The sequence below is a fragment of the Panthera tigris genome, chromosome C2 (assembly GCF_018350195.1).
Source record: "Panthera tigris isolate Pti1 chromosome C2, P.tigris_Pti1_mat1.1, whole genome shotgun sequence".
Lineage (NCBI taxonomy): Eukaryota > Metazoa > Chordata > Mammalia > Carnivora > Felidae > Panthera > Panthera tigris.
The window spans coordinates 151,264,319-151,291,759 of record NC_056668.1 but is presented as its reverse complement, the minus strand read 5'-3'; the positions used below and the strand labels follow the sequence as shown (position 1 = coordinate 151,291,759).

Sequence of the window (27,441 nt, the reverse complement as noted above, 5' to 3'; positions counted from 1 at the left end):
GAGGCGGGGCCGAGGCGGGGCCTTCCCGGCGCGGTGACGTCAGCGCGCTGCGTGTCGGCAGGTGGAGGGAGAAGGGAAAGTTTGGCCCGTGCGTGGGGCTAGGGTGGAGGGCGGGACAGAGGGGTTGGGCCCAGGCGAAAACCCTGTCGCTGCTGCAGCCGAGGCCGAGGCCGGGACCGGGACCTGGGGCGGGTGGGGAGTGCCGGACGCGGAGGAGCAAGAGGCGAGGTCCGCCGGAGCTTCGAGCCTCCGCCGCTCTGTCGAGCGGTGACCCCGCGCCCAGGCGCCGTCCGACCCGTGGCTGTTCCAGAGGCGGTTGGTGGGGGCGCGGCGGCGGCGGCGGCGGCGGTTGGGGGTGGGGAGAGGCGCGGCGAGGAGACGAGAGAGGTCAGCGAGTTTGAGCGAGGATCGCCAGCCGCGCCGCCGTCATGTCCGAGGACTCGAGCGCCCTGCCCTGGTCCATCAACAGGGACGATTACGAGCTGCAGGAGGTGATCGGTGAGAGCTGGCGCGCCGCTGAGGGGGGAGGCGCCGCGCTGGGAGGCGGGTGACACGCGGGAACGTGGGGACCCGCGGGAGCTCGGGGAGCGCAGGACTCTCAGATATTCGTGAGCGCTCATGGGGCTCGGGGTTTGTAGGGCGCGTGGGTGAGGCTCTGGGTTTGTGCAGCGCGCGCGAGGCGGGGAGGTTGGTTGGGCTGGGGTTTGAGGGGCTCAGGAGAGATTTGGGTAGTGACAGATGCTTGAACCTGAGCGATGCATGGGTCTGGGAGAGGAAGAAAAGTGCAGGCACGGACAGGCCCTAGGGAGGCTGTGCGAGAAATGATGGGCGAGTTGTGGGCACAGCCACCTACTTTGGCGATGGTGGGATAGGGGTTTTAGTCCACTCCCGCGCTGGGTGAGCACCCTTGAGTGCCCACCAAGCGCCAGACATTGCTTAGGTGGAGCTGAAGGTACCGCACCGAGCAGCGTAGACGCAACTTCCCACTGTTTGGGACTGACTTTGTGGTCAGGGGGGTAGACATCGAATAACTCGGCAAATAAAAAGAATTACAAGGCTTGGCAAGTGCTAGGAAGGAAATAAACAAGATGTTCTGATAGAGAGTGACCTGGAGACCCAGTTAGGGTGATTTCAAGGAAAATTCTTTTTCTGAGGCGTTGACATTTAAGTTGAGCCGCTGAAGGAGGAGAAGGAGTCTTAAGATGCCAGGGCAGATTTTTCCCTGCTGAGGGACGAGGAAGTGCAAAGGTCCTGAGGAGGGAAAGCGCTTGATGTGTTTCAGGACCCGGAGGCAAACTGGCAGGGATAGAAAGTGGACCTTCTCAGGCATGGTAAGGATTTTGGAATTTATTTTAAGTGTATTGGAGGGATTCAAGCAGAGACATGACATGATTCCACGGATCTGGCTTCTGTGTGTGGAGTAGATTCGAGGGCCAGGAATACCAGTTAGCAGAGACCAAAACTGGCACAAACATGGATTGTAATTCTCAGGCACAGTGATCGGGGGAGGGTGGGGACTTGGGATGAGGGAAGTGTTTGTTGGACAACAATAATCCAGTGACTTTAGAAATCAAAAGAGGGTGGGTTTAGCTAAACAGAAGCTCAATCTAACTGACATGAGCAGACCCCTGTGTCTTGGAGGAAGGAGATTGTCTACTTTGCCTAGATCAGCATCCTGTCCTAAAATTAGTTTTATAACAAAGACTGGCTGAAGACTCCTTAGCTGCCTTGGGGGTGTGTTTATTGCAATTTGTATTTTAGAGAAACTTTGTCATTTTTTTCTTTCTTTCTTTCTTTTTTTTTTTTTTTTTTTTTTTTGCCTTGTTTCAAAACAAATCTGGGCTGAGTTTTAGCTGAAAAGAAATCGCCTTTTTTTTCCTTAAGCCACGTTGTGCCCCGTGCCCTTCCCGGGTCTTTGACATGTACCGGTTGCTTCTGAAGACAGCGAGCTAGGTCTCTGTCTTGATTGATTGTTTCTGGGTTCCTGAATCAGTTTCCTTTTTTTTTAAATTTTATTTCTTTTTGAGAGAGAGGAGGGGCAGAGAGAGAGAGGGAGGGAGACCGAGGAGCCGAAGCCGGCTCTATGCTGGCAGCAGAGAACCCGATGTGGGGCGCAAACTCACAAACTGTTCTTCCCTGGCATCTTAAGACTCCTTCTCCTCCTCCAGCGGCTCAACTTAAATCTCAGTCCTCCGGGTTAGGGTTAGTTTTCATCTCCTTTCTAAAGCGCTCCATGGGTAAAAGGTTAAGAGCTCCAACGTGATTTGACCGTCTTATGTTTCTTTTTCTTTTTTTTTCGTTTGAGAGAGGGAGCAGGGAGAGGGGCTGAGGGAGAGAGAGAGAGAGAGAGAGAAAGTGAGAATTGTCAGCAAAGTTCCACGCACAGTGCAGAGCCCGACACAGGCTTGATTGATCGTGACCTGAGCCGAAATCAAGAGTCAGACGGACGCTCAACCGACAGAGCTACCCAGGTGCCCCTTGGCCGTTTTATTTTTAAAAATAACTTTACTGGGGCACCTGGGTAGCTCAGTTGGTTAAGCATCCAGCTGCAGCCCAGGTCAGGTCATGATCTCACGGTTCCTGAGTTTCAGCCTGCATCCAGCTCTCTGCTCTCAGTACAGAACCTACTTCAGATCCTCTGACCCCCTCGCTCGCTCCCACTCTCTCTCTCTCTCTCTTTCAAAAATAATAAACGCTAAAAAAATAACTTTACCATTTTATTTTTAAAAATAACCTTAAAAAACAATCTAATGCTATAAAATTCACCCATTTTTAAGTACAAAATTCAGTGGTTTTTAGTAACTTGTGCCGTATGCCAGGAAGCATAATCCAGTTTTAGAATATTTTCCTCACCCAATAGGATCCTTGTGCCTGTTTACAGTTAATCCCTGTTCCCACCCCATAACCCCAGGCAACCACAAACCTTTCTGTCTCTATAGGGTTGCCTTTTCTGGACATTTTGTGTAAGTGAGATCATAATAACATACTGTCTTCTGCGTTTGGCTTCTTCCACTCACCGTGATATTTTTTCATTTTTAAGAACAACTTGATTGGGTTAGAATTTATACACCATAAAATGCACCTGTGTTAAGTGTACAATCGTGTAATTTTTTAAGTAAATTTTCGGAGTTGTTCAGTCATCCCCACAATCCAATTTTAGAACATTTCCATCATTCCACAAAGATGCCTCATGTCCTTCGCAGTCACTCCCTTTTCCCACCCCCTGCCTCGGGCAACCACAGATCTACTTTCTCTGTCTCTATAGATTTGCCTTTTCTGGATATTTAATGTAAATATAACCCTATAATCTGTGATCCTTTGTGTTGGTTTCTTTTACTTGGCATGGCGTTTCCTGAAGTTCATCCATGTTGTAGCCGGTGTCATTACATGATTCCTTCTTATTGGACACCTCTTGATGGCCATTGGGTTATTTCTGCTTTTCGGCTCTTTTGGAATAATGCTGTTACGAGCTTTCACTTATCAAATCTTCATATGAACATGTTTCATTTTCCTTGGGTGGAGTTTCTGGGTCATGTGGTAAATTTATATTTAACTTTTGTAAGAAACCGATTAAACCTTTTCGAAGTGACTGCATCATTTTTCATTCCCACCAACCCTGGGTGAGAGTTCCTGTTTCTCTATATTTTTGTCAGCATTTGGTGTCTTAGATTATAGCCGTCCAGGTGGGTAAGAAGTAGTATTTGGTGGTGGTTTTGCATTTCTTTCATGACTAACGATGTACTTATTCATTAGCTTTTCATCTGTCTCTGGTGAAATGTCCATTCGAATGTTTTGCCCAATTGGGTTGCCCATGGTTTGTTTTCTTATTGAGTTCTGGGGTGAGTTTTTGAAAACTTTCAAAAAGTTTTGAATTTCGATAAAGTTTTTTTTTCTTTTATTGATCGTGTGTGCTTTTGATGGTGTAGGAAATCTTTACTAATCCAACATCACAAGGATTTTTTTCCTATGTTTTCTTCTAAGCGTTTTAGCTATAGGTTTAGCTCTTACTTTTAGACCTCCAGGACATTTTGGGTTAATTTTTTAAGAATGTTTATTTATTTATTTGGAGAAAAAGCAAAAGAGAGCAAGTGGGGGAGGGGCAGAGAGAGAACTCCAAGCAGACTCCACACTCTCTGCACAGAGCTCAACGTGGGACTCGAACTCACGAACCGTGAGTTCATGACCCGAGCCGAAATCAAGAGTCAGACACTTAACCAACTGAGCCACCCAGGTGCCCCTGATTTAATTTATCTTGTTTTACAGATGAAGACATTGAAACCTAACAGGGTAAAATGACTGTCTAAAGCCATAGAGCTAATTAGTGGCATAGCCAATACTGGTGTTCAGTTCTCCTATTGCTTAATTCAGCATCCTTGTTTCTATGTAGGAATTTGATTGGTTTTTGAATATAAAATGGAAGATATAAACTATAAGATAGTAGTCATAGTCTGACTAAGGGAAATATTAAGGGATTAAGTGAAATTAATTAGGGAAAATATCCTTACAGTGAAGGATTAAGGGAAATATCTTTTAAATAAAAAAATTTGATAGCAGCTATTTTGAAGGTGACCCTTTTGGATGTAGTAGAAATTTTCTTTTGTGTATCCTATTCTGTAAGTTTTAAATAGCTCCCTCTCGGGGCCCCTGCGTGGTTCAGTGGGTTGAGTGTCCGACTCTTGATTTTGGCTCAGGTCATGGTCCTGGGGTGATGGGGTCGAGCCCCGTATCAGGCTGTGACAAGTGTGCAGCCTGCTTGGGATTCTCTCTCTTTCCCTCTGCCCCTCCCTCGTGTGTGTGTGTGTGCACGCACGTGTGTGTGCGCGTGTGAGTGCTCTCTCTCTCAAATAAATAAATAAATAAATACATAAATACATAAATGTCTCCCTCTCATTCGTAAGTTCCTGAAAGTTGCTAACATCCTTCCATTCTACTCCTCTCTCACCCCATCCTCCCAACAGGGAGGGAAAGTAATGTTTTTCCTTGAACTATAGCTTACTACAAGTAGCAAGCCTCAATAAAGCAGTTTATTCTTATTCTGAACTTGCTTCAATGCTGAAATATTTGGAATACAATATTTTGTAATAAGCTATAATCTTCAAAATGAATCTTTGTGATTTCTGCAGATTACACTTAAAATTTGCAGGAAACAAATGGAGTTCAGAAAAAAAAAAGTTTGGAGGATCCTTTGAATTTTTTTGTTGTTTTTTGTTTTCAATTTTTGTTTTGTTTTCAAAGAATTGTATTTTAAGGCAGTGGTTAAATGATGCCTCCTTTCTGATCAAAGCACCTGCATTTATTTGAAATGTAATTTTTTTTACCTATGCTTCCTGGCCTATAATATTTATGGGGTTGTTTCTCACATTCTGTTTTTTTTCTCTCTCTGGCAAAATCCTATAGAGAAAAGAAAAATTCCCTTCCTGGAGCATATTAAAAGCATACAGATTGGGAATTCAGAGGACTTCCTTTTAAAGAACTGTATCATCTTAAGCATGCTTTGGAAAGATTTGAAGTTCTTTAAGTATGATTACTTGTAAAAGATGTTAGTATTATTTTCACTATCACTCTTTCATCTTTTTTTTTTTTTTTTTTTTTTTTTTTTTTTGAGCTCCTTACTAGCCATTATTATTGTATTTGAATTTCTGAACGGGTGTTGCACTGTAGTTGACATGTGTTGAAATAGCTAGAAGAGTATGATCTTGGGGCTGTACTGACCTGGAATCAAATCCTGCCTTATCTTTTATTACCTATGCGACCTTGGGCAATTTATATAACTGGTTTTAGTGTTGGCTTTTTGTCTATAAAATGGAGGTAGTGGGGGACGTCAGTGTGGCTCAGTCGGTTAAGCGTCCAACTCTTGGTTTTGGCTGAGGTCATTATCTCATAGTTTGTGATTTCAAGCCCTGAGTCTATTCTCTTGGGATTCTTTCTCTCCTGCTGTCTCTGTCCCTCCCCCACTCATGTGTGTTGTGTTTGTGTGTGTGTGTCTCTCTCTCTCTCTCAAAATAAATGAATAAACTTTGGGGAAAAATGGAGATAATGGCACATATTATCATTGGGGCTGTTATGTAGATTAAGTGTAATTGCAGAAAATGTTTAGTTTGGCAGTGCCTGGGTGGCTCAGTCGCTTGAGCGGCTGACTTCGGCTCAGGTCACGATCTCACGGTTTGTGAGTTCAAGCCCCGCATTGGACTGGTTGCTGTCAGTATAGAGCCTGCTTTGGATCTTCTGTTCCCCTCTCTCTCTGTCCCTCCCCCTCTTGTGCTTTCTCTCGGTCAAAAAAGAAAGAGAAGACTGTTAAAAGGTTTAGTTTTTATTGAGTGTTCCTTAAGATAATGGTTTTTGTTATCTCTGCCTTTCTTTTTTCCTCCCTCTCCTACGTCCCCTAATTTTTGGTATTACCATGAAATGTGAAATACTATGTGACTTGAAATCTTGTGACACTTAAATATTTTGACTCTGTCGTAATGCTTATCACTGCATCTTTTTTCCCCCTTACTTCCAGATCTCCTTAAAGTTTGTTTATTTTTATTTTAGAGAGCGAGCATGAGCACGAACTGGGGAGAGTGAGAGAGAGAGAGAGAGAGAGAGAGAGAAAGGGAATGTCTTAAACAGGTTCCATGCTCAGCATGGAGCCTGACGGAGGACTCTATCCCACGACCCTGAGATCACGACCTGAGCTGAAATCAAGAGTCGGTCCCTCAACCCACTGAGTCACTCAGACGCCTTTCATTGAAGTTTAGATGGATTTCAGGATTTGTGGCGGACACGGGAGTATAGCGGCATAAGGCCCTGCCAACAATACGGTACGATAGCGCATAGGGAAACAGTCTGGCAAAGGCCGTGATATGGGCCTCTTGTTGTCCTACAGCTCGAAAAGCCTCCATAAATATTTGCTGTTTACCTTGGGTTAGGTTTAGAAAATTGTCCTTTAAGATCTGTTTTTAATATGGTATAACTTACCTACCTTTGACGCTTTGGTGAAGGCAACTCGTTAGCTTTATTCTCTACTTTCCCTTTTTAATTTTCACTAATTGTTCACTAGCCACGCATTTTGAGGTCTGAAGTAGTGGTTTTCAAGCACACATTCCAGGTCCCACCTCCAGCCCCTCCATAAATGTGGAAGACATCGGGCGCCACGAGTAGAGTGATTCTTAATGGTTAGCGTATTTTCTCCCCCGGTTGGGGACACGTAGCTGTGGTGGCATGATCAGGAAGGCGAACATTGGGCCAACAACCTCATAGGGCTGTGTCAAATAGGTATTGCATCTGGCTGCATGTAATGGAAACCGTAGTGGCTTAATAAAGTGCCTTCTGCCCCTTATGGAACTGGAGGTGCAGCCTAGGTGCCGTCAGGCACCCAGGCTCCTGGGGTTTACTCCACTGAGCTTGGCACGTGACTCTCATTGTCATAGTTGCAAGAGAGTTGTTCCAGTCCTAGACTCGTGCTTGTGTTCCAGGCTGGAGGACTATGGCCAAAGGACAAAGGCACGTGACAACTGAGTTGGCTCCCTTTCAAAGAGCTTTCTTTCCTGGAAGCCTTACTCAGTGACTTCCATTCCTAGTTTATTGGCCAGAACCGTGTGATTTGGCCATTTGCAAGGGAGGCTGTGAAATAAAGCTTTTTAGCTGGGCACGTTATAACTTCAAACAAAACAGGTCGAGGTTCTCTTATTAAAGAAGGGAAAATTGTTGGATAGGCAACTAGAAGTATTGGCTTTGTTTTTTTTTTTTAATTAAAATAATTAAGACATTACAAGTAAATAATTTAACCTGACATATAGTAATCAGTTAATAAATGTTAGCTTTAATCTAAAGAGGCAGTTGCTTACCAGTTAGGAGTATGGTGTTGAATCATCACGTAGTTCTGGTTTCTAGACCCTACTTTGCCTCTTGCTGGTGCATGACCTCAGTCTTATTTTTGCCTGCATTGCTTTTCTTACATTGCTTTGTAAGATCAATAATACCTAACGGATGAAAAACCGAGATGCAAACGTAGTACTTGGCACACAGAATAAACATTCAGTAGTTGTTAGCGCTCGTGATGGTAATAATGAGGTAATGTCCATGAAGACTGGGCCATTTTAGTGTTTCCTCGGCCTTAAATGAGTAAATTTTTTTTCTTGCAAATATGTGTCACCACCTGGTTGGTTAATGTATTCAGCAGATGTTTTTTGAACTTCTCTTATGTGCCAGGTACTGTTCCGGAGGCTAGGGATACAGCAGTGAAGCAGACAGAAAATCCCTGCTTTTATGGAGCTAATAATCCAGTGTGACGAAGGATAAAAGGAAAGCTGAGAAAGGGGTTGGAGATTCCTAGGGGTAGAGGTGAGTTTTAAATAGGTCAGGGAAAGCCTCACTGAGACGATGCCATTTGAGAAATGACCTGAAGGAGCTGAACGAGGGAGTATCTTCTGCAGGAAGCGTGTTTGAAGCAGAGGGAGCAGAGGCAGCGAAGGCCCTGAAGTGGAGTGGAAGCCTGCTTCCTGATGGCGCTAAGGGCTAGGAGGCAGGAGGGGCTGGAGCAGAGGGACAGGGTGTGACGGCGGATGGGAAGGGATCAGAAGAGTAAGGTGGTAGGGCTGTGTGGTCCTGACCGGAAGATGGGGTGACGCCTCGTGAGTCATCTGGGCACCTGACTTTTGCTTTGAGTGAGGTTGAAAACCGTCGCAGGGTTTTGAGCCAGAGGAGTACTATGGCTGTCTTGCCAGAGGGTAGCTCGGGCTGGTATGTGGAGGGTAGTTTTGCAAGGGCACAGGGTGGAAGGAGAGTTTATCCGGTGGAGAGAGGTAGCGATGGAGGTGCTGAGAAGTCGTCAGATGCTGGATAATAACACGTTTTGGAGTCAGAGAGTTGCCATTGGATTAGATGTGAAAAGATTTTAGGATTTTTGGCTGGAGCATCCGGAAGGATGGAGTTACCATCCGTTGAGATGCGAGATTACCAGAGTGAACGGGGGACAGAGTGATGATTCATTTCAAAACCGTCAGGCTGTGTGAATAATTGCTCAAAGCATATGGCAGTGTGTCTTTATTTTCATCTTCGTATGGGGAGAATAGCATGATTTTATGATGAGGACTATTCAGACAGCTGTTTCACCAGTTTTAGGAGCTTTAATTTTCAACATGACACTGACAAGAGAAGAGGGCTTACAAAATTGTAATTTCCCATATTTTCCTTGGTTTAGGTGATGGTGCCTTAATCGTCTTTCACAATGAAGAGTCTGGGCTAGCTCTTCAGTGAATGCAAAACCTTGCTAAAGAACACTTAAGATCTTTAGAATATGTATCTGTTACAATGATGGATGCCCAGAATTTGGAGGAAATTATCTTCAGCTGCTTTGGTTCATTTAATGTTTTCCTCACCGGAATAATACCCATTTTTTACTTTCTATCCTGAATTTCTGGGTCTTATAAAGTGGCCAGAGACTAAAAAAATTTTTAGTAACCCCATGCCTTTGGGCGTCTCCTTTTCTGTCTCAAGAGACGAAGTTATGCAGTGTGGGGAATTTCAGGAGAAAGCTCCTTGATATTTTTGTGTATTAATCCGTTCTGATATGTACTGCATATTAACACTGCAGTTTAAGAGCTCACTAGGAGAGGACAGAAGGTTGGAAGAGCTGGAGATCTAGAGAAGGGTGCACAGATCAGCAGTGTAAACTCGCGAAAGTCTGAATGAGGATGTTTTATCGGAAACTGTTTTGCATCTTCCATTGTATTATTCTCCGCAGTAGTCCGGTGCTTAGTAGAGGGCATTAGAGCAGTAGCTTTGACATTTTTCACTAAACCACTCCTAAGAGATACATTTTACAATTTGCATGCGTGTTTATACTGAAGTGGAAGTTTTGCAAAATAGCATTTACTTTTGCTATGTGCAATGCATACTGATGTTTTCCGTTTGACTCGATTAACTGTAAGAAAAGTGATGGTTGAAAGTCTGTGAATTGACATGTACTTTGAAAAATTCCTCATAAGGGGACATGCTTTAAAGAGACGAGTATTTTTAAAGTTTGTATCTCGAATCCTGTGTTTTTAAAGTCCTGCAAAGAATTGGTGAATACTTAAAATGATTATAAAGACATTTTAAAGATAGTCTTCCCTATCTTCTTATTTACGTTATTATTATTATTTTTTTAATATTTTATTTATCTTTGAGAGAGCGTGAGCAGGGGAGGGGCCAGAGAGAGGGGGACAGAGGATTTGAAGAAGACTGTGCTGACAGCAGTGAGCCGAATGCGGTGCTCGAACCCGCAAACTGTGAAATCATGACTTGAGCTGAAGTCGGATGCTCAACCAACGGAGCCCTCTTATTTACATTATTAATAGTTATTTTCTGTGAAGTAAAGGTTTTCCTAAAGGAAGATAGAACATCATTGGCTATTCTGAAATAGTGGTGTTAGTATTGAGTTTTTACTGTATTAGCCATAATCCTTAATGTTAGAACTTTAAAATATTTTTTTGGTTGCTCATTAACGTTTTGGTATTTTGGGGGGTGGGGGGGAATATGAAGGTCAATGAAAGCGATCGTTAACGCGGAAGAACCGGAGCCCGCGAATCTCTTTGTATCATCAGATGTGGGAAGTGCCACTTGTCTTTTAAGGCCATTTGTTAAATCACACCAGAATTTAGTGTCTTGCTTCTAGCGAGATTTATTAAATGAGCGATTCTTTGTGTAAAAGAAAGGTGCGTTAGTATATAGACAATTGTGATTGGTAATACCTAGGCTTAGTGTTTTATTGTTAGTGAAATTCTATAGTTAATAATGACTAGGGATTAATAACAACGAAGTTCCCCAAATTCCTGTGTCTGTATTTTTAACCCCAGCATGGTTTTGGTTTATGTAGGACATGCCGTTAGTATGTTTAAAGCTAGCGTTTTAGGGGCGCCTGGGTGGCTCAGTCGGTTAAGCGTCCGACTTCAGCTCAGGTCACAATCTAACAGTCCTTGAGTTCGAGCCCTGCGTCAGGCTCTGTGCTGGCAGCTCAGGGCCTGGAGCACGCTTCAGATTCTGTGTCTCCCTCTCTCTCTGCCGCTCCCCTGCTCATGCTCTGTCTCTCTCTGTCTCAAAAATAAATAGAAACATTAAAAAAAATTTTTTTTTAAAAGCTAGTGTTTTAGATTTTGTATATAGAAGGTAAATGATCAATGTTTGATTATACAGGGGTGGAGGAACTGGTTTGAGAGTTAAAAAAAATACCATTCAGTAGTCCATTTGCAAAAATTAAAATGATAAAGCATTAGGGAACACATTTACATATTAGAAGACATCTGTTATCTAGGACCAAAAGTACCCTGTAGAGACTGCATTGTGTCTTCTGTGACTTAAGAATGCCTCTCATCTTAGCCCGATGGATAACGGGACCTGTGTGGTTAGCTTCCTTCCTCTGGGGCTTCCCAGAGTGGGGCAGGGGCCTTTCACTGAAGGCAAGAGAGTTGTTAAGTTTTCTTTAGGGATCCCACGAAGAAAGAGTTTGGAAAGGAAAAGGATGGGAGGGAGAGAAAAGTTAATGGCAGACACTGCTGTTCTGCCTCATGAAGTTTTGGGGTGATGGGTTTGTGGGGGGTGGAGCCGACGGCCGAGAAAGAATTCTTGAAGCTATCTTCGGTGCAAAAAGGTGATTTTTATGGAAGCATGGGGATAGGACCCATGGGCAGGAAGAGCTGCGCTCCAAGTGTGAGGGGCGACCGTTTTACGGAGTCAGAGACAAAGTCAACAGAGTTTCCAGAGAGACTTTCACGTGCTAAAGACTTGTGGAGGCCTAGCTGTGTTGTCAGGCCAAGGTTGTTTTTCCCTCTAGCAGAGCATTAACCGAAAGACAGTAGGGCGTTCCTGGACTTCAGGCTATGATGGAATTGCCTTTTTCTGGTAAACTGGGGGAGACTCTTACCAGTTTAACCATTTGTTTTTTGTCCTTTCTCCTTTTGGGGTAGCCTGCAGTGTCCAAGGAATATCATATACATGTCCCACCTGGAGCAGAGGGCGGTGGGGGTTGGTGCTGTTAGCCTGTACTTTGCCCTCACCTTGCCCCACCCTCCGTCATGCCTCATTCGCCCCGTACTCCTGTGCGGAGCGGAGGGCGAACTGCAAACTGCAAGCTATTTCAATGGTAGCCTATTGGATCATTTTTATCAAGCAGTAAGTTAGTGTTCTTAAACTATTGTCGAAATAATTCAGGTACACTATTGGATGCCATTGAATGGGAAATGTGTTCTTTTTTTTTAAATTTTTTTTTTTTAACGTTTATTTATTTTTGAGACAGAGAGAGACAGAGCATGAACAGGGGAGGGGCAGAGAGAGAGGGAGACACAGAATCTGAAACAGGCTCCGGGCTCTGAGCTGTCAGCACAGAGCCCGACGCGGGGCTCGAACTCACGGACTGTGAGATCATGACCTGAGCCGAAGTCGGACGCTTAACCGACCAAGCCACCCAGGCGCCCCGGAAATGTGTTCTTAAATACTAGATTTTATTTTGAATTTTGTATGACATGAGCTTTGTGTAGAGTTTTTGCTTCATTATAATTCTGAGTTGTGGGGTGCCTGGGTGACTCAGTTGGTTAAGCGCCCTACTCCTGATTTCAGCTCAGGTCATGATCTCATGGATCTTGAGATTGAGCCCCACTTGGGCCTCTGCTCTCAGCACAGAGCTTGCCTAGGATTCATTCTTTCTCTTTCTGTCTCCCTCTCTCTCTCTCTCTCTCTCTCTCTCTCTCTCTCTCCCCCCCCCCCGCCCCTCCCCCCTCTCAAAATAAATTTTGAAAAAAAATTTTTTTTAATCATCATGATTTGGGTTTATCCATGTCCATATTGACTATGGTTCTATATGCCTGGCTTTGGTCTGGAACTTTCAAATGGATTTAAATGTAACAGATTTTGTTGAGTTATATAATTATATGTAAATTGTCTTTCAATTTTAATGTCTGTAGCACGTTTATACTATTTGAAATTTGATGTCATACTTGAAGAGATTTTTTTTTAGTAACAGCTTTATTGAGATATAATTCATATACTATGAAATTTGCCAATTTAAAGTGAACAATTCAGTACATTCACAAAATTGTGCAGCCATCACCACTGTCTAATTCCAGAACATTTTCATAGCTTCAGAAACACCCTGTCCATTAGCAGCATTCCCCATTTTCCCCTGCCTCTAGTCTCTGGCATCCTCTAATCTACCTCTGCATCTATGGATTTGCCTATTCTGGACAGTCTGCATAAGTGGAATCATACCATATATGGCCTTTTGTGTCTGGCATATTTACTTAGCAAGTTTTCAAGGTTCATCCATGTTGTAGCAGGTATCAGTCCTCCCGTTTCTTTTTATTGTTGACCAGTATTCCATTGTATGGATATACCACATTTTCCTATTCTGTTCTGATGGACATCTGGATTATTTCCACTTTGGGGCTCTTATGAGTACTAGTGCAGTGAACGTCTGTGTGAGAGTTTGTATGTGTACATGTTGTCTTGCATGTCCACGTAGGAGCTGAAGTGCTGGATTGTATAGTAACTATGGTTAACATTTTGAGGAACTGCCAGACTTTATTTTGTTAATGTTTATTTATTTTTGAGAGAGAGACAGAGTGTGAGCGGGGGAGGAGCAGAGAGAGGGAGACACAGAATCCGAAGCAGGTTCCGGGCTCCGAGCGGTCAGCACAGAGCCCGACGCGGGGCTCGAAGTCACAAAACCACAAGATCGTGACCTGAACCGGAGTCGGACGCTCAACGGACTGAGCCACCCAGGCACCCCTGATGTTTGTTTATTTTTGAGAGAGAGAGAGAGAGAGACAGACAGAGTGTGAGCAGGGGAGGGGCAGAGAGAGAGGGAGACACAGAATCCGAAGCAGGCTCCAGGCTCTGAGCTGTCAGTACAGAGCCCGACGCGGGGCTCGAACTCCCGGACCGTGAGATCATGACCTGAGCCAAAGTCGGACACTTAATCCACTGAGCCACCCAGGCGCCCCATTACATTTATTCATTTTTGAGAGAGAGACAGCACAAGCGAGGGAGGGGCAGAGAGAGAGAGGGAGACACAGAATCTGAAACAGACTCCAGGCTCCGAGCTGTCAGCACAGAGCCCAACGTGGGGCTCGAACTCACGGACCCTGAGATCATGACCTGAGCCGAAGTCGGACGCTTAACAGACCAAGCCACTCAGGCAACACCCCTCCCCCCTCCCTGCTTTTTTAAAAGTTTATTTATTTATTTTGAGGGAGGGGCAGAGAGAGAGGGAGAGAGAGAATCCCAGGCAGGCTCTGCACCGTTAGCACAGAGCCTGACGGGGGGGGGGGGGGGGGGGCTCGAACTCACAAACTGCCAGATCATGACCTGAGCCAAAATCAAGATGCTTAACTGACTGGGCCACCCAGGAACCCCACCAGACTCTTTTCTAAAGTGGGTACGTCATTGTATAGTCCCACCCACGATGTCGGAGGGTTCCAGGTTCTCCACACCCTTTGCGGCACTTCTTACAGTCTGTCTTTTTTATTACAGCCATCCTAGTGGGTGTGAAGTGTCATCTTACTATGGTTTTGTGAAGAGATTTTTCAAATTGAAAACTTTGTGTATTAGAAAGGGTTATCTGTTGTACATTGTATGTCTTTATTAAAGTCGATATTTGAGGGAATATGTAAGAATAATAAATAACGAGATTGAAATAACTTTAACACTGAAATAAATGATAATTATAAGAAGTAAATTTAAATGACTGTGGTGCCCGATCCTGACTTTTTTTATATATTTCACCATATAAACAAAGGCATTCGACCACATAAACAAAGGCAGCTCTCAATTCATGTTTAAGATGGTCTTTCTTTGCCATGTTCTGATGTTCGTGTAAGTTGACTTGTAATTTGAAAGTGATTGCAAAATTGCCAAGCTTTTTTTTCTTTACTAGAAAGAAATTTCTGAAATTTCTTTCCTAGAAATCCAGAAATCTTCTGGAATATCTGAATATTTTAAGATAATAAAAATGGAAATGATTTCTTCTGGTAATATACACAATAATATGACTTGTAAATTGGGGAAAATGGACATTTAAGAGCAGAATACTGTGTATTATTTTGTCTTTTGCTGATGATAAGCTTCTCCTTTTCACTCTGTCTCTGTTAGCTACTCTTAGTAGCTTCTATGGATCCTTTCAGAAAACTTTAATACATATATATCCTTTTGTGGGGTGTTTTGCTCTTTGCTTTTTTCCACTTAGAAACTTAAGTTTTAAAGCCCCAGATGTTAAATTGCCTTCTCCTTCTCTTAAATGATCAGATAATTGGCTTTTTTACAGGCTGTTATAGGATCTTATTAAAGTAAATATCTCATTCTCTAAAGCGCATGCTCTTCATGAGAATGTCTAGGATATTGAAAGCATGTTGCGTTTTGCGTGAAGCGTTCTGCCCAAAGTTGCTTTTTCTTAATATAATTACTGTGTGGTACATGGAGCGCTTTTTCTTTCCCCATGGTCTCTCCTGCCAACATTTTGATAAAATCACTATTTGGGAGGAGGATGAGACAAAGGAGAGGAAAGGGGGAAGAACTTAATGATTGCTCATTTTTCCTTTTTTAAGTATTTACAGTTCATCTCTATTCAGGGCTGAGTGTTTGTGCAGGAGAATGTTTAGTCTGTGGTCATATCAGCGATTAAAATGGTAAATCCAAAACCTATTTTAATGGAATGGGTATAGATGGGGAGTTGGTGGGGATCATTCTTCCTCATGTGTTTGGTTAAGACTTAAGCACCTTATAGACATAGTAAACCTGCCCTATGCCAAATACTTGAGGAGACACGGTAATGTGTTGTAACAGTTTAAACATCCTACAAGAAGATAAAGGGCAAGGAAGTAAACAATCGAGACATTTATTGGGCATCTATATGTCCCAGGCACATAGTCGGGAAATGAACACTTACTCTCCTGACAGCAGTGGGGCTGAAGTTTGAATGTAAGAATTTTTCCAGTTAGCTGGGCTGTGAGTTGGACTTTGAAAGGAGGCACAAGTATGTGTTAATATGTAGAAAGCAAAGTGAAGGACTTTTATAGAGGCATGGAGATGGGGATAATTAAATTTCATCTGGGGCACAGAAAAACAGCCTGTTCAGTTACCAAGTGGTACAGTATTAAGTAGCTGCTGTGGTTTAGTGATTTGATGAATGACATTGTGTGAATGGTGTTTGAAGATTATCTTATTAATAAGCCTAGGCATATATATATATATATTTTAACAATCCAGTAAGCTTACTCAGTTTCCTAGTTATATGTGTACTGTACTTAGTTGTTATAAGTGGAGTCATGAAATATGTAACTTTTTGAAAGTGGCTTTTTTTACTCAGCGTAATGCCCTTGAGGTTCATCCACGTAATGTGCGTATTAATAACTTGTCCATATTTGTTGCTGAGTAGTATTTCTCTCTATGGGTGTACCATAGTTCGTTTAACCATTCACCTGTTGAAGGATATTTGGGTAGTTTCCAGTTTGAGGCTATTATGAATAGAGCTGCTATGAACATTTATATGTAGGTTTCTGTGTGAACACCTGTTTTTATTTCTGTGAGATAAATACCCAAGCGTGAGAATGCTGAGTTGTACAAGTCCACTTTCAGTTTTAAAAGAAACGGCCAAACTATTCTCCAGAGTGACTGTACCATGGTTTTTTGGTTTTTTGGTTTTTTTTTTTTTGTATTAATCATTAGCAATGTGGGAATGATCCAGTTTCATCACGTCCTCACCAGCATTTGCTATTATCACTTTATTTTTATTTTTTTAATGTTTATTTATTTTGAGAGAGCGAGCATGAACAGGGGAGGGGCAGAGAGAGATGGAGAGAAAGAAACCCCAAGCAGGCTCCGTGCTGTCAGCACAGAGCCCGATGTGGGGCTTGATCTCACAAACTGAGATCACGACCTGAGCCAAAATCAAGAGTCAAACACTTAATCGACTGAGCCACCTAGGCACCCTGGTTAATACTACTACTAATATGAATAATAATAATAGTGATAATAACAATAATAATAAAGTGATTAATCACTTTAAAAAACATTTTAAGCCATTCTGGTAGGTTATCCATCTCCAACGAATTGCTTTTGCACCTTTGTCAGAAATCAGTGGGGCTTCAAATGTCTATCGATGGATGAATGAAGATGTGGTATATATACACAATGGAATACTGTTCGGCAATGAGAAAGAATGAAATCTTGCCATTTGCAACTACGTGGATGGAACTGGAGGGTATTATGCTAAGTGAAATTAGTCAGTTAAAGACAAACTTCATATCACTTCACTCATATGAGGACTTTAAGAGACAAAACAGATGAACATAAGGGAAGGGAAACAAAAATAATGTAAAAACAGGGAGGGGGACAAAACAGAAGAGACTCTTAAATATAGAGAACAAACAGAGGGTTATGGGAGGGGTTGTGGGAGGGGGGATGGGCTAAATGAGTAAGGGGCATTAAGGAATCTACTCCTGAAATCACTGTTGCACTATATGCTAACTAATTTGGAGGTGAATTAAAAAAAAACAAATCAGCAGGGCTTATTTGTGTAAATCTATTTCTTGGTTCTTTGTTCTATTGTGTGTATTTTCAGCGTACAGATCCTCTTCATATTTTATTGGATTTATACCATTTCATTCATACAGTATTTCATTTTGGGGGAACAGGTTTCCACTTATTTGTTCATATCTGGAAATGGGGTTGGTTTCTTGTGCTGATTTTTTTTTTTTTTTTTTTTTTGTGGCAACCTTGCTAAACTGTCTTACAAGTTCTAGGAGCTTCTAGATTTCTTGGGGTTTTCTTTATAGACAATCACGTCATCTAAAATAAGGGCAGTTTTATTTCTTCTTTTCCAACTTGGGTGCTTTTTATTTCTTTTTCTTCATAATTATGGGTATCTCGTACTGTGTTGCCTAAGAGTGATGAGAATGGACAGCCTTGCCTTGTTCCCAGTTCAGAAGTATTCAGTCATTCACCATTAAGTATGTTGTTTGCTGTAAGGTTTTTTGTAGGTGTTCTTTATGAGGTTGAAGAAGCTCCCCTCTTCCTAGTTTGCTGAGAGCCTTTTATTATGAATGGTGCTGAATTTTTTCAAGGATGTTTTTCTGTGTCAGTTGATACATGATTTTTTTTCCCCTTTGGCTTGTCGATATAATGTGTCGCAGTGATTTTTTTTTTTCTTTCATAATGTGTCATCAGCCTCACATACCTGGAATACATGATGCTTGGTTGTGGTGCATTAGCTATTCTGGATTCAATGTGTTAATATTTTGTTAAGGATTTTACAGGTCAGTTCATGAGAGACATTGGTCTGTAGTTTTCTTAATTCTTTGATGTCCTTGTCTGGTTTTGGTATTGGTAACGACTGGTTGCATAAAATGGGTTGGGAGGTGTTCCCACTTCTTCCATTTCTGGAAAACATGTAAAATGACTGCTAATTCTTTTGTCAGTGTTTGGTAAAGTTCTGGGGATTTTTTTTTAAAGAACTTTTTTCAATTACAAATTTGATTTCTTTAATAGGGTTAGTATTATTCAGGTTATCTATTTCATCTTGGCTGAGTTTTGATAGTTGTTTTCAAAGAATTGGCCCATTTTTTCTAAATTGTGGAATTAGGAACTGAAGTTGTTTGTGGTATTCTCTTTTTTGAAAATGTGAGGTAAAAGTCACATAACCATATCCACCATTTTATTTATTTTTTATTTCTTTATTTTTTAATGTTTATTTATTTTGAGAGAGAGAGAACACACTCGTGCCAGTGGGGAGGGACAGAAAGAGGGTGTGGGGGGAGAGAGAGAGAGAGGGAGGGAGGGAGGGAGGGAGGGAGGGAGGGAGAATCTCAAGCAGGCTCCATGCTATCAACATGGAGCCTGATTCGGGCTCGATATCATGAATCTTGAGATCACGACCTGAGCCGAAATCAAGAGTGGGACGCTTAACCCACTGAACCACCCAGGTGCCCCAAAACCCACCATTTTAAAAGTGTGCATTTCAGTGGTTTTTTTAGTATAGTCACAGGATTTTGCAACCTCTGTCTAAATCCAGAACATTTTCATTATCCCAGAAAGAATCCTGTTCCTCTTAAGCAGTAACTTTCGTTGTCTTCTTTTCCTAGCCCCTGGCAACTAGTAATATATTTTCTGTATGGATTTGCCTGATTTGGACATTTCATATAAATGGAGTCATACAATTTGTGGTTGGTTTATTTCACACAGCATAATGGTTTCAAGGTTAGCCATGTTGCATATATCAGTACCTGCTCCTTGGTTCGTGGTCCCATCATTCTGACCTCTGCTTCCGTTAACTCTTCTTCTCTGACTCTGGCTCTCCTTCCTCCCTCTTATAAAGAAAGACCCTTATAATTACATTGGGCCCACCCAGATTATCCAGGGTAATCTTCTCATCCTTAATTTAACATAATAACACATGCAGTCTTCTTGCCATATAAGGCAACATTCACAGGTTTCGAAGATTAGGACATGGACACTTTGTGGGGGACCATTATTCTACCTACCACACGGACATTAGATTTTGTGTTATTATCCACTGCTCCCTGAGCTTCTCTTCTTTCTCTTTTTCTTTCTTTTTGTTTTTTTTTTTCAGTCCATTTTCTCTCTGTTGTTTAGATTGAGTATGCTATTGATCTTGTCCTCAAGTTCACCAAATTTATCCTCCATCATCTGTACTATTAAGCCTATCCAGCACTTTTTTATTTTGGAAATTGCATATTTCAGTTGTACACATAATTTCCATTTGGTGGTTTTAAAAAAATAACTTCTGTTTCTTTGCTAAAATTTTCTATTTTTTTATTTAGGGGAATTCTTAATTGTTTATCAGAGCATTTTTATGATGACTGCTTTAACATTTTTGTCGGATAACTCCAAATTGTGATTCACTTTGGTGTTGACATCAGTGCGGTTCTCTCTCTCATTCAAGTGTGTTTTTCCTGATTCTCGGTGTGTGATTTAAAAAAAAAATGTTATCCTGGGCATTTAAGATATTAATATGAGGCAACTCTTGATCCTGTTTAAGTCTTCTGTTTTAGTAGGCAATAACTCCATTTAGGTTTAGTGTGTAGGTCCTGGCCTGCTTTTGTGCAATCAAATGCTCTACCACTGAGCTATATCCACTCTGGCCTGCTTTTGTGAGCTGGGTAATTCCTATGATAATCTAGTTTTCGGAGCTCTGCATTGCTATTCTCTTCTTTATTTTATTATTCTGGCATCACAGGAAGTCCTGCTTGATCTCTACAGGTGCTGCTTGCGCTGACTGGTGGGTGTGGGCCCCCATCTCTGCTACTACGAAGGGCAGATTGCCTGGACATTGCCCCAGGTGGGGCAAATCTGGTCTGCTTCTGTCTGGGGCTGGGGTGGAGACTCTGCTGATGCTGATGCTGTGATGACTGGGGATCCTCCACTGTCTGAGATAAGGACTGGGGAGTCTGTCTTCCCTCTAGGTCTCTGCTAAGCTTCCCCCTTCACAGTCTTTGGCCAAAAAGCAAGATTTTCTTGTTTGTCCCTCTATGTTGGTGGTTCCGGGTTTCAGGCTTTTCTTGTGCCCAGCCATGGATATATGGGAGATAAAAGGAAAACCCAATGAACTCACAGTGGTGCTTTTCCTCACATCCCAAGGCCCCTGGCTCATCCACCTTCTACTTTTAGGGTCATCTTAGGATTGTCTGATGAATTCTTTCTAGGGTATTCAGTTGTATTCAGAAGAGAGGAGCAGGGAAAGGTGAGCCTGTGCCATCATACTCAGGAACTGGACCTGTAGCCATTTTGATTCTTCCTCCCTGCCAGTATTTATTAGCAATTCTATGAAATGGTCGAAGGCCTTTGCTTTTATTGACACCCTGCTTTTTAGGGTGTCATCTGTTGTTGAGTGTAGGAACAAGATAAGGATTATTCTCTTGTTAAATTGTGTGGGAATTAGAAATGTCATGTTCTTGTCTAGTCATCTATTCATTTACTCATTTATGTATTTGTCTTTAGGGAGCGGAGCAACGGCTGTGGTCCAGGCAGCGTACTGTGCCCCTAAAAAGGAGAAAGTGGCAATCAAACGGATAAACCTTGAGAAATGTCAGACTAGCATGGATGAACTCCTGGTATGCACGTCTCCTATTTATTTCTTGGAGAAATACACTTCTGTGTATATTCGTGTTGGAGTGAAAAATAACCAGAAATTTTTTTATTGCTTTTCTAAAAAGAAGGTTAAGTAATGTTTTTTGTAAATTTGTAAAATAAGTAAAATATTATAAATTAAGTACTGTTTATTGTAAAATTTACAAAAATCCAGGGAAACAAAAAAATTAGTTGTAACCCTCTCATTCTGAGATTAATACTTGCTATATACTTTTTAGACTGTGTACATTTAAATATCTTTGTATTTTTATGATAATGTAGCCATCTACTTGTTCTTTTCATTGAAAATTTAATCAAATTTTTCTGTGTCTATATGTATGAATTAAAATGCTTTTCAGTATGTGTGTGCTTTTCCATTACGTAGGTGGACCACATTTTATTTAAGCTATTTCTGGTATCGGACAGTTAATTTTTTTCTCTTTTTTATTGTTATAAACCTTGCTTCCTTGCTCGTCTCTTTCCTTAAACTAGTATCATGCTGGTATCGTGCAGTTACGATACCTGGGTTGAGTGGAATATGCTTGAAAAGGCTTTGGCCTCCTAGGAACATGGTACCAGTCTGCATTCTGACCACTGATGCAAGGTGAGAGGCAGAATGACCCCCAAGCAGCATTGCCTTCTCCAAAGGCTGGGGAAAAAGAGAGGAAAGGGAGACTCAAGGATTAGTAGCTACAAGAGATGTCCTGTGGCATTAAAAGCTAGTCACACAGAGATTGTTTTGTACTTCTTTTATGAGCCCTGACACCCAGAGCTGTGGGTGTGTAGTCCGTTTCAGCAATAAGACATGAGGTAGATTTTCAAATCATTTCACTTTGTAAATCCTCAGTTTCTTTGGCTTAAAATGGAAATAATAATATCTGTTTTGTGTACTTCACGAGGTTTTTCTTGAGGATCAAATGACCCAGTACCTGAAAACTATAAACTGCCATGCAAATGTGAACTAATATTGTTATTTTCTTAAGTATTTGTCTAAGGTCATGTGCAGTTAGTGATAGAAAGGCAGGAGTTAGGCCTGGGATGATCTGCCAGTCCAGAAGTCTTTCCGCTCCCAGACTGGATTTAATTTCTGGTGTAACCTGCACTGAGTATTAGGGAAGACTGGGATAAAAGGAAAAGGGATAATAGAATTACACATTGAACTTTCAGCAGAGGAAACAGATGCATTTCTTTAGGAGTTGGTAATGTATGAGCAGAAGCTGAAAAGGGAAGTTTCTGGTATGATCTTGAGCCTCTCTGGTGAGAGAACATACACTTACTTGAAGGGAGATGCTGCTGGAAATCCTACACAGTGATCTTGGATTTACGGATGTCCACAACCCCTTAGGGCATCATTTGGATATTGAACTGCAGTGATCATACAAAAAGGCTATAAATCATAAACTAATTCTTTTGAGGAAACACAATTTTTTTTTTCCTAATGTTAATTTTTGAGAGAGAGAGAGAGAGAGAGAGATAGCACCTGTGAGGGGCAGAGAGAGAGGGACAAAGGATCTGAAATGGGCTCTGACAGTGGAAAGCCTGATGCGGGACTCGAACTTACAAACTGTGAGATCATGACCCGAGCTAACGTCAGACAGTTAGCTGACTGAACCACGCAGGTGCCCCTTGAGGAGAAACAAAAATTTTAACCTATATAATTAAGACTGGAATTTGAGAAGCCCAGTATGAATTTGTATCATTTGTCAGTTACTTTACATAACCCTTAAGGAGAGCTTACAGGTGAATGAAAGTCTTATTATTTATTACTTCATGATTAAAGAAATGAAAGTTCAAAGCTTAAATAACTTGACTGTGTTCATATGACCATAATAGCAAACATCTTTTCAGTGATAGGCACTTAAGTGTACTTTACCCTCCTAAATGCCTCCCATGAGACAGGTAGTAGCTACATTTTACATGAAGGAAGTAAATCCTACGATAAGTGACAGGGTCCGGATTAAAAATCAGGTCTTTCTGAGTCAGGTCTATCGTTTTCTACTTCACATAATGCTAACTAATTATAATCTTGCTTCAAAAGGAGAACATCTGTTCTCAGATGTTTGACATCTAGAAAGAAATATTTGTGTATTAACACTAGGGCCTTACTCGTAGAGGAATGCGTGTTTGGCATAGCTTGGTAAAAGAAATAGGTTAGCTTTCTCGCCATGGGTTTGCCTCCAGAACACACGTGTCGTGAAAACCACCACTGAACCTAAACCAAAATGGGAAAAGACTCATGTCGACATCGTCGTCGTTGGACACGTAGGTTCGGGCAAGTCTACCACTACTGGTCATCTGATCTACAAATGTGGTGGGATTGACAAAAGAACTATCAAAAAATTTGAGAAGGAGGCTGCTGAGATGGGAAAGGGCTCCTTCAGGTATACCTGGGTCTTGGAGAAACAAAGCCAAACGTGAACGTGGTGTCACCATTGGTATCTCCCTGGGGAAATTTGAGACCAGCAAGTTCTACACGACCGTCATTGATGCCCCGGGACTCAGAGACTTTATCAAAAATATGATTACAGGCACCTCTCAGGCGAATTTGAAGCAGGTATCTCCAAGAAGGGGCAGACCCGTGAGCATGCCCTTCTGGCTTACACACTGGGCGTAAAACAACTTATTGTCGGTGTTAACAAAGTGGATTCCACTGAGCCCCCCTACGGCCAGAAGAGATACGAGGAAATCTTTAAGGCAGTCGGCGGCTACATTCAGGAAATTGGCTACAACCCCGACACCGTAGCATTGGTGCCAATTTCTGGTCGGAATGGTGACATCATGCTGGAACCAAGTGCCAACATGCCATTGGTTCAAGGGATGGAAAGTTAAGTGTAGAGCGGCAATGCCAGTGGAACCACGCTGCTTGGAGCTCTGGATTGCGTTCTGCCACCTGCTCGTCCAACTGACAAGCCCTTGCGTCTGCCCCTCCAGGATGTCTACGAAATTGGTGGTATTGGTGCTGTCCCTGTGGGTCGAGTGGAGACCGGTGTCCTTAAGGCAGGCCCGATGGCCACTTTTTCTCCAGTCAGTGTTACAACTGAAGTAAAGTCTGTTGAAATGCACCGCGAAGCTTTGAGTGAGGCTCTTCCTGGGGACAACGTGGGCCTCAGTGTCAAGAACGTATGTGTCAAAGATGTTCGTCGTGGCAGTGTGGCTGGGGACAGCAAAAATGACCCACCAATGGAAGCAGCCGGCCTCCCAGCTCTGGTGATTATCCTGAACCATCCAGGCCAGGTCAATGCCGGATATGCACCTGTGCTGGACTGTCACACAGCTCACATCGCCCGCAAGTTCGCTGAGCTGAAAGAGAAGATGGACCGTCGTTCTGGAAAAAAGCTGGGAGATGGTCCTGAGTTCTTGAAATCTGGTGACGCTGCCATCGTTGATATGGTTCCTGGCACGCCCATGGGTGTCGAGAGCTTCTCTGACTGTCCTCCTCTGGGCTGTTCGCTGTTGGTGACATGAGACAGACGGTTGCTGGGGGTGTCATCAAAGCGGTAGACAAGAAGGCAGCTGGAGCTGGCAGAGTCACCAAATCTTCCAGAAAGCTCAGAAGGCTAAATGAATATTATCCCCAATACGTGCCACCCCAGTCTTAATCAGTGGTGGAAGAACGGTCTCAGAACTGTTTGTGTCCGTTGGCCATTTAAGTTGAATAGTAAACGACTGGTTAATGACAGCAGTGCATCGTAAAACCTTGAGAAGGAAAGGAGAATGTTTTGTGGACCATTTGTTTTTTTTGTGTGTGGCAGTTTTAAGTTACTAGTTTTTAAAATCAGTACTTTTTAATGGAAACAACTTGGCCAAGAATCTGTCACAGAATTTTGAGACCCACTAAAACAAAAGTTTAGTGAGAAAAAAAAAAAAAAAAAAGAAATAGGTTAGATCTCCATCATTTTGCCCACCTAGTCCAATAAGCTTTAGATTGCAAATATAGTATTTATATATTTGACAAATAAGTGAAGGGAGGAGGAGAGTGACTTGTAGTAAAGCACATTTAAGATAATTGGCTTTTTTGGGGCGCAAACAAGTAAGGTCCCACCAAAGCCTGAAGAAACATCGGGAACATAAAGAATGCTGGATTTATGTGTGGTATTTGTAGGGTCAGGAGCTGAGATCTGAGTGAGAAGGGCTCTGTTTCTGAGAGTCGAGAAGCCCTTTAAGTTTATCTTAAAAATCTTTTAGATCAACATACCAAACTTTTGGTGTTGTGATTTTTAATTTTTTTTTTCAAAATTATCTTTACAATAACGTAGAAAGGGTGCTGACGCGAACCAGATTATAGGTGCGTAGCCTGTGTGACAGTTATCAGTGAGGAGGCAGTATAGCGCTCCTTTCTTTTGTCAAAATGTTTTCTTGTCTGACAGCCTTTGCTAAGTGTGATTGGGAAATCAGCTGTCAAATTTTACTGCATTTATTTTCTCCAGAGATATTATTCACAGGCACACTATGCAGTATTTTGAGCTTTTTCTCTTCTCTGGTAGATACTAGGACTAGATTCATTGGACAAACACTTGAGGGGAACATGAAGAGACTTAAAATGTCTTTCTATCTACTAGGAGGCTCACAATCCAGTTGAAGAGTTAAAACTCTTGGGATGCCTGGCTGGCTCAGTCGGTTAAGTGTCTGACTCTTGATCTCAGCACAGGTCTTGGTCATGAGTTCAAGTCCTGCGATGGGCTCCACCCTGGGCATGAAACCTATTTGGGGAAAAAAAAAAAAAAAGTTAAGACTCTTGTGTCCTATACAAGGCCCAGCATGACAAACACCTGGAAGAGGTATTAAGTACTTTGAAGTAAGAGAGGAGGCATCCTCCTGGTTACAAGAATGGAGGCCTCCGTGGAGATGTTTGTGTTCTGGCCCACCAGAGCTGGGGGATACTTTGAACAGAGATAGAAACCTTACTAGGCAGGGGTGTAGAGTTGGGAAAGAATTCTTTTTATGTATATATTCATAAATATTAATATCCCTGAAACGTTTTCATAAAATAATTTTAATTATATTATGTGGGACACACACTGATTTTCTATTTCTTTTTTTGTTTCTAACATTACCTACTTAAGTTTGTCTCCTGGCCCATGTGGGTTGCAGCCCATAATTTGAGGTACAATGGGCCATACAAAGAGGTATTAAGATTCTAAATTCAGGCAGTGACAGTAATAATGGAAAGGAAGGCACATTCCCTAGACATTTTATTATTTTATTTTATTTATTTTTTAAAGTTTATTTATTTTGAGAGAGAGAGAGAGAACAGCAGAGGGTCAGAGAGATAATTCCAAGCAGACTCCACACCGTCAGCGCAGAGCCTGATGCGGGACTCAAACTCAAGAACCGCGAGATCAGGACTGGAGCCAAAACCAAGAGCTGGACGCTTAACCAACTGAGTCACCCAGGTGCCCCCTGCTCAGACATTCGATAGATGGAAGAATTGTTTGTTTCATATTGAGCATTCCATGAGGGCAGGGACTTTATTGTGTTCACTCTGTATGAGTGAATAACTTAACATTACTTGGGGGCCTGACTGAATGGTGTGAAACAGATGAAAACTGCTTGCATTGGGATAATTAGAAAATCAGGAGTAAATGTTACAAATGGAGATGCGTTCCAGGAATGAAAAGTGATTAAGCAATACTTGAGAGCTTCTGGTGGAGAACGAAGTCCACACAAAAGCTGTGGCAGCAGCAGGTAACAGGACTGTCAAGAAAGCACTTTCAGTAGGGGGGGTGGAATTCATTTTGATGTGGAAGGGAGCCACTGGGAAAATTGAGTCAGGAATATAGCACTCTTGCAAAACACTTACATACGTATTTTTCCTTTTGAACTGAAAGGGAAAAGGATAATTTCAGTGGGAGTTAAGATAAAGGAACCCTCCCTCCCACCCCTTAAAGGAATAGACGAGAAGGAAAGAAATCTTTAAGGCCCTTTCGGTTTTTGAATTTGATGGTTCTCTGATAGTCTCCTGTTAGAAGACCCTTTGTGAGCTGTCCCTGCCCACCCCCCACCCCCCCGCCACGCCCCAGAGTAAAGCTGAAAACCCTTAGTTTCAATTTAAGACATTGGACAGTTGGACCCCAACTCTGTGCATGAATTGTCGCACTGTCTTACCTCCCTCATCCAGTGAGTCACCAAGTCCTATGGTTTATACTTCTTCAGCACAGCTCTTGACTCCTCCCTGTCTTTCCATTCATATTGCCACTTATTTTTTTTTTTAGGCTTCTGTTTTTTAAAATTATTTTTAGATGTTTATTTTGAGAGAGAGAGAACATGTGCACAAGTCGGGGGAGGGCGGAGAGAGAGAATCCCAAGTAGGCTCCACATTGTCAGCCCAGAGCCTGATCCTGGCCT

At 42.2% G+C, this 27,441-nt stretch overlaps 1 protein-coding gene and 1 pseudogene across 3 annotated transcripts in view; both read left to right on the top strand.

The window, feature by feature from the left end:
* The first annotated feature begins 420 nt into the window (after positions 1–420).
* OXSR1 (oxidative stress responsive kinase 1) overlaps positions 421–27,441 on the top strand; it is a 101,488-nt gene continuing 74,467 nt past the window's right edge. Inside the window, exons 1-2 of one of the 3 annotated variants that reach the window (XM_007081046.3) lie at positions 421–498; positions 20,968–21,080. In XM_007081046.3, the coding sequence (XP_007081108.2) occupies positions 429–498; positions 20,968–21,080 (183 nt within the window). In that variant the 5' untranslated portion in view covers positions 421–428. Of the gene's footprint in view, positions 499–581; positions 1,332–6,658; positions 8,326–20,967; positions 21,081–27,441 lie in introns of those variants that run through there. The other 2 variants (XM_042956245.1, XM_042956246.1) reach the window with 2 other exon arrangements.
* Positions 23,362–25,764, top strand: LOC122230477 (annotated as a pseudogene).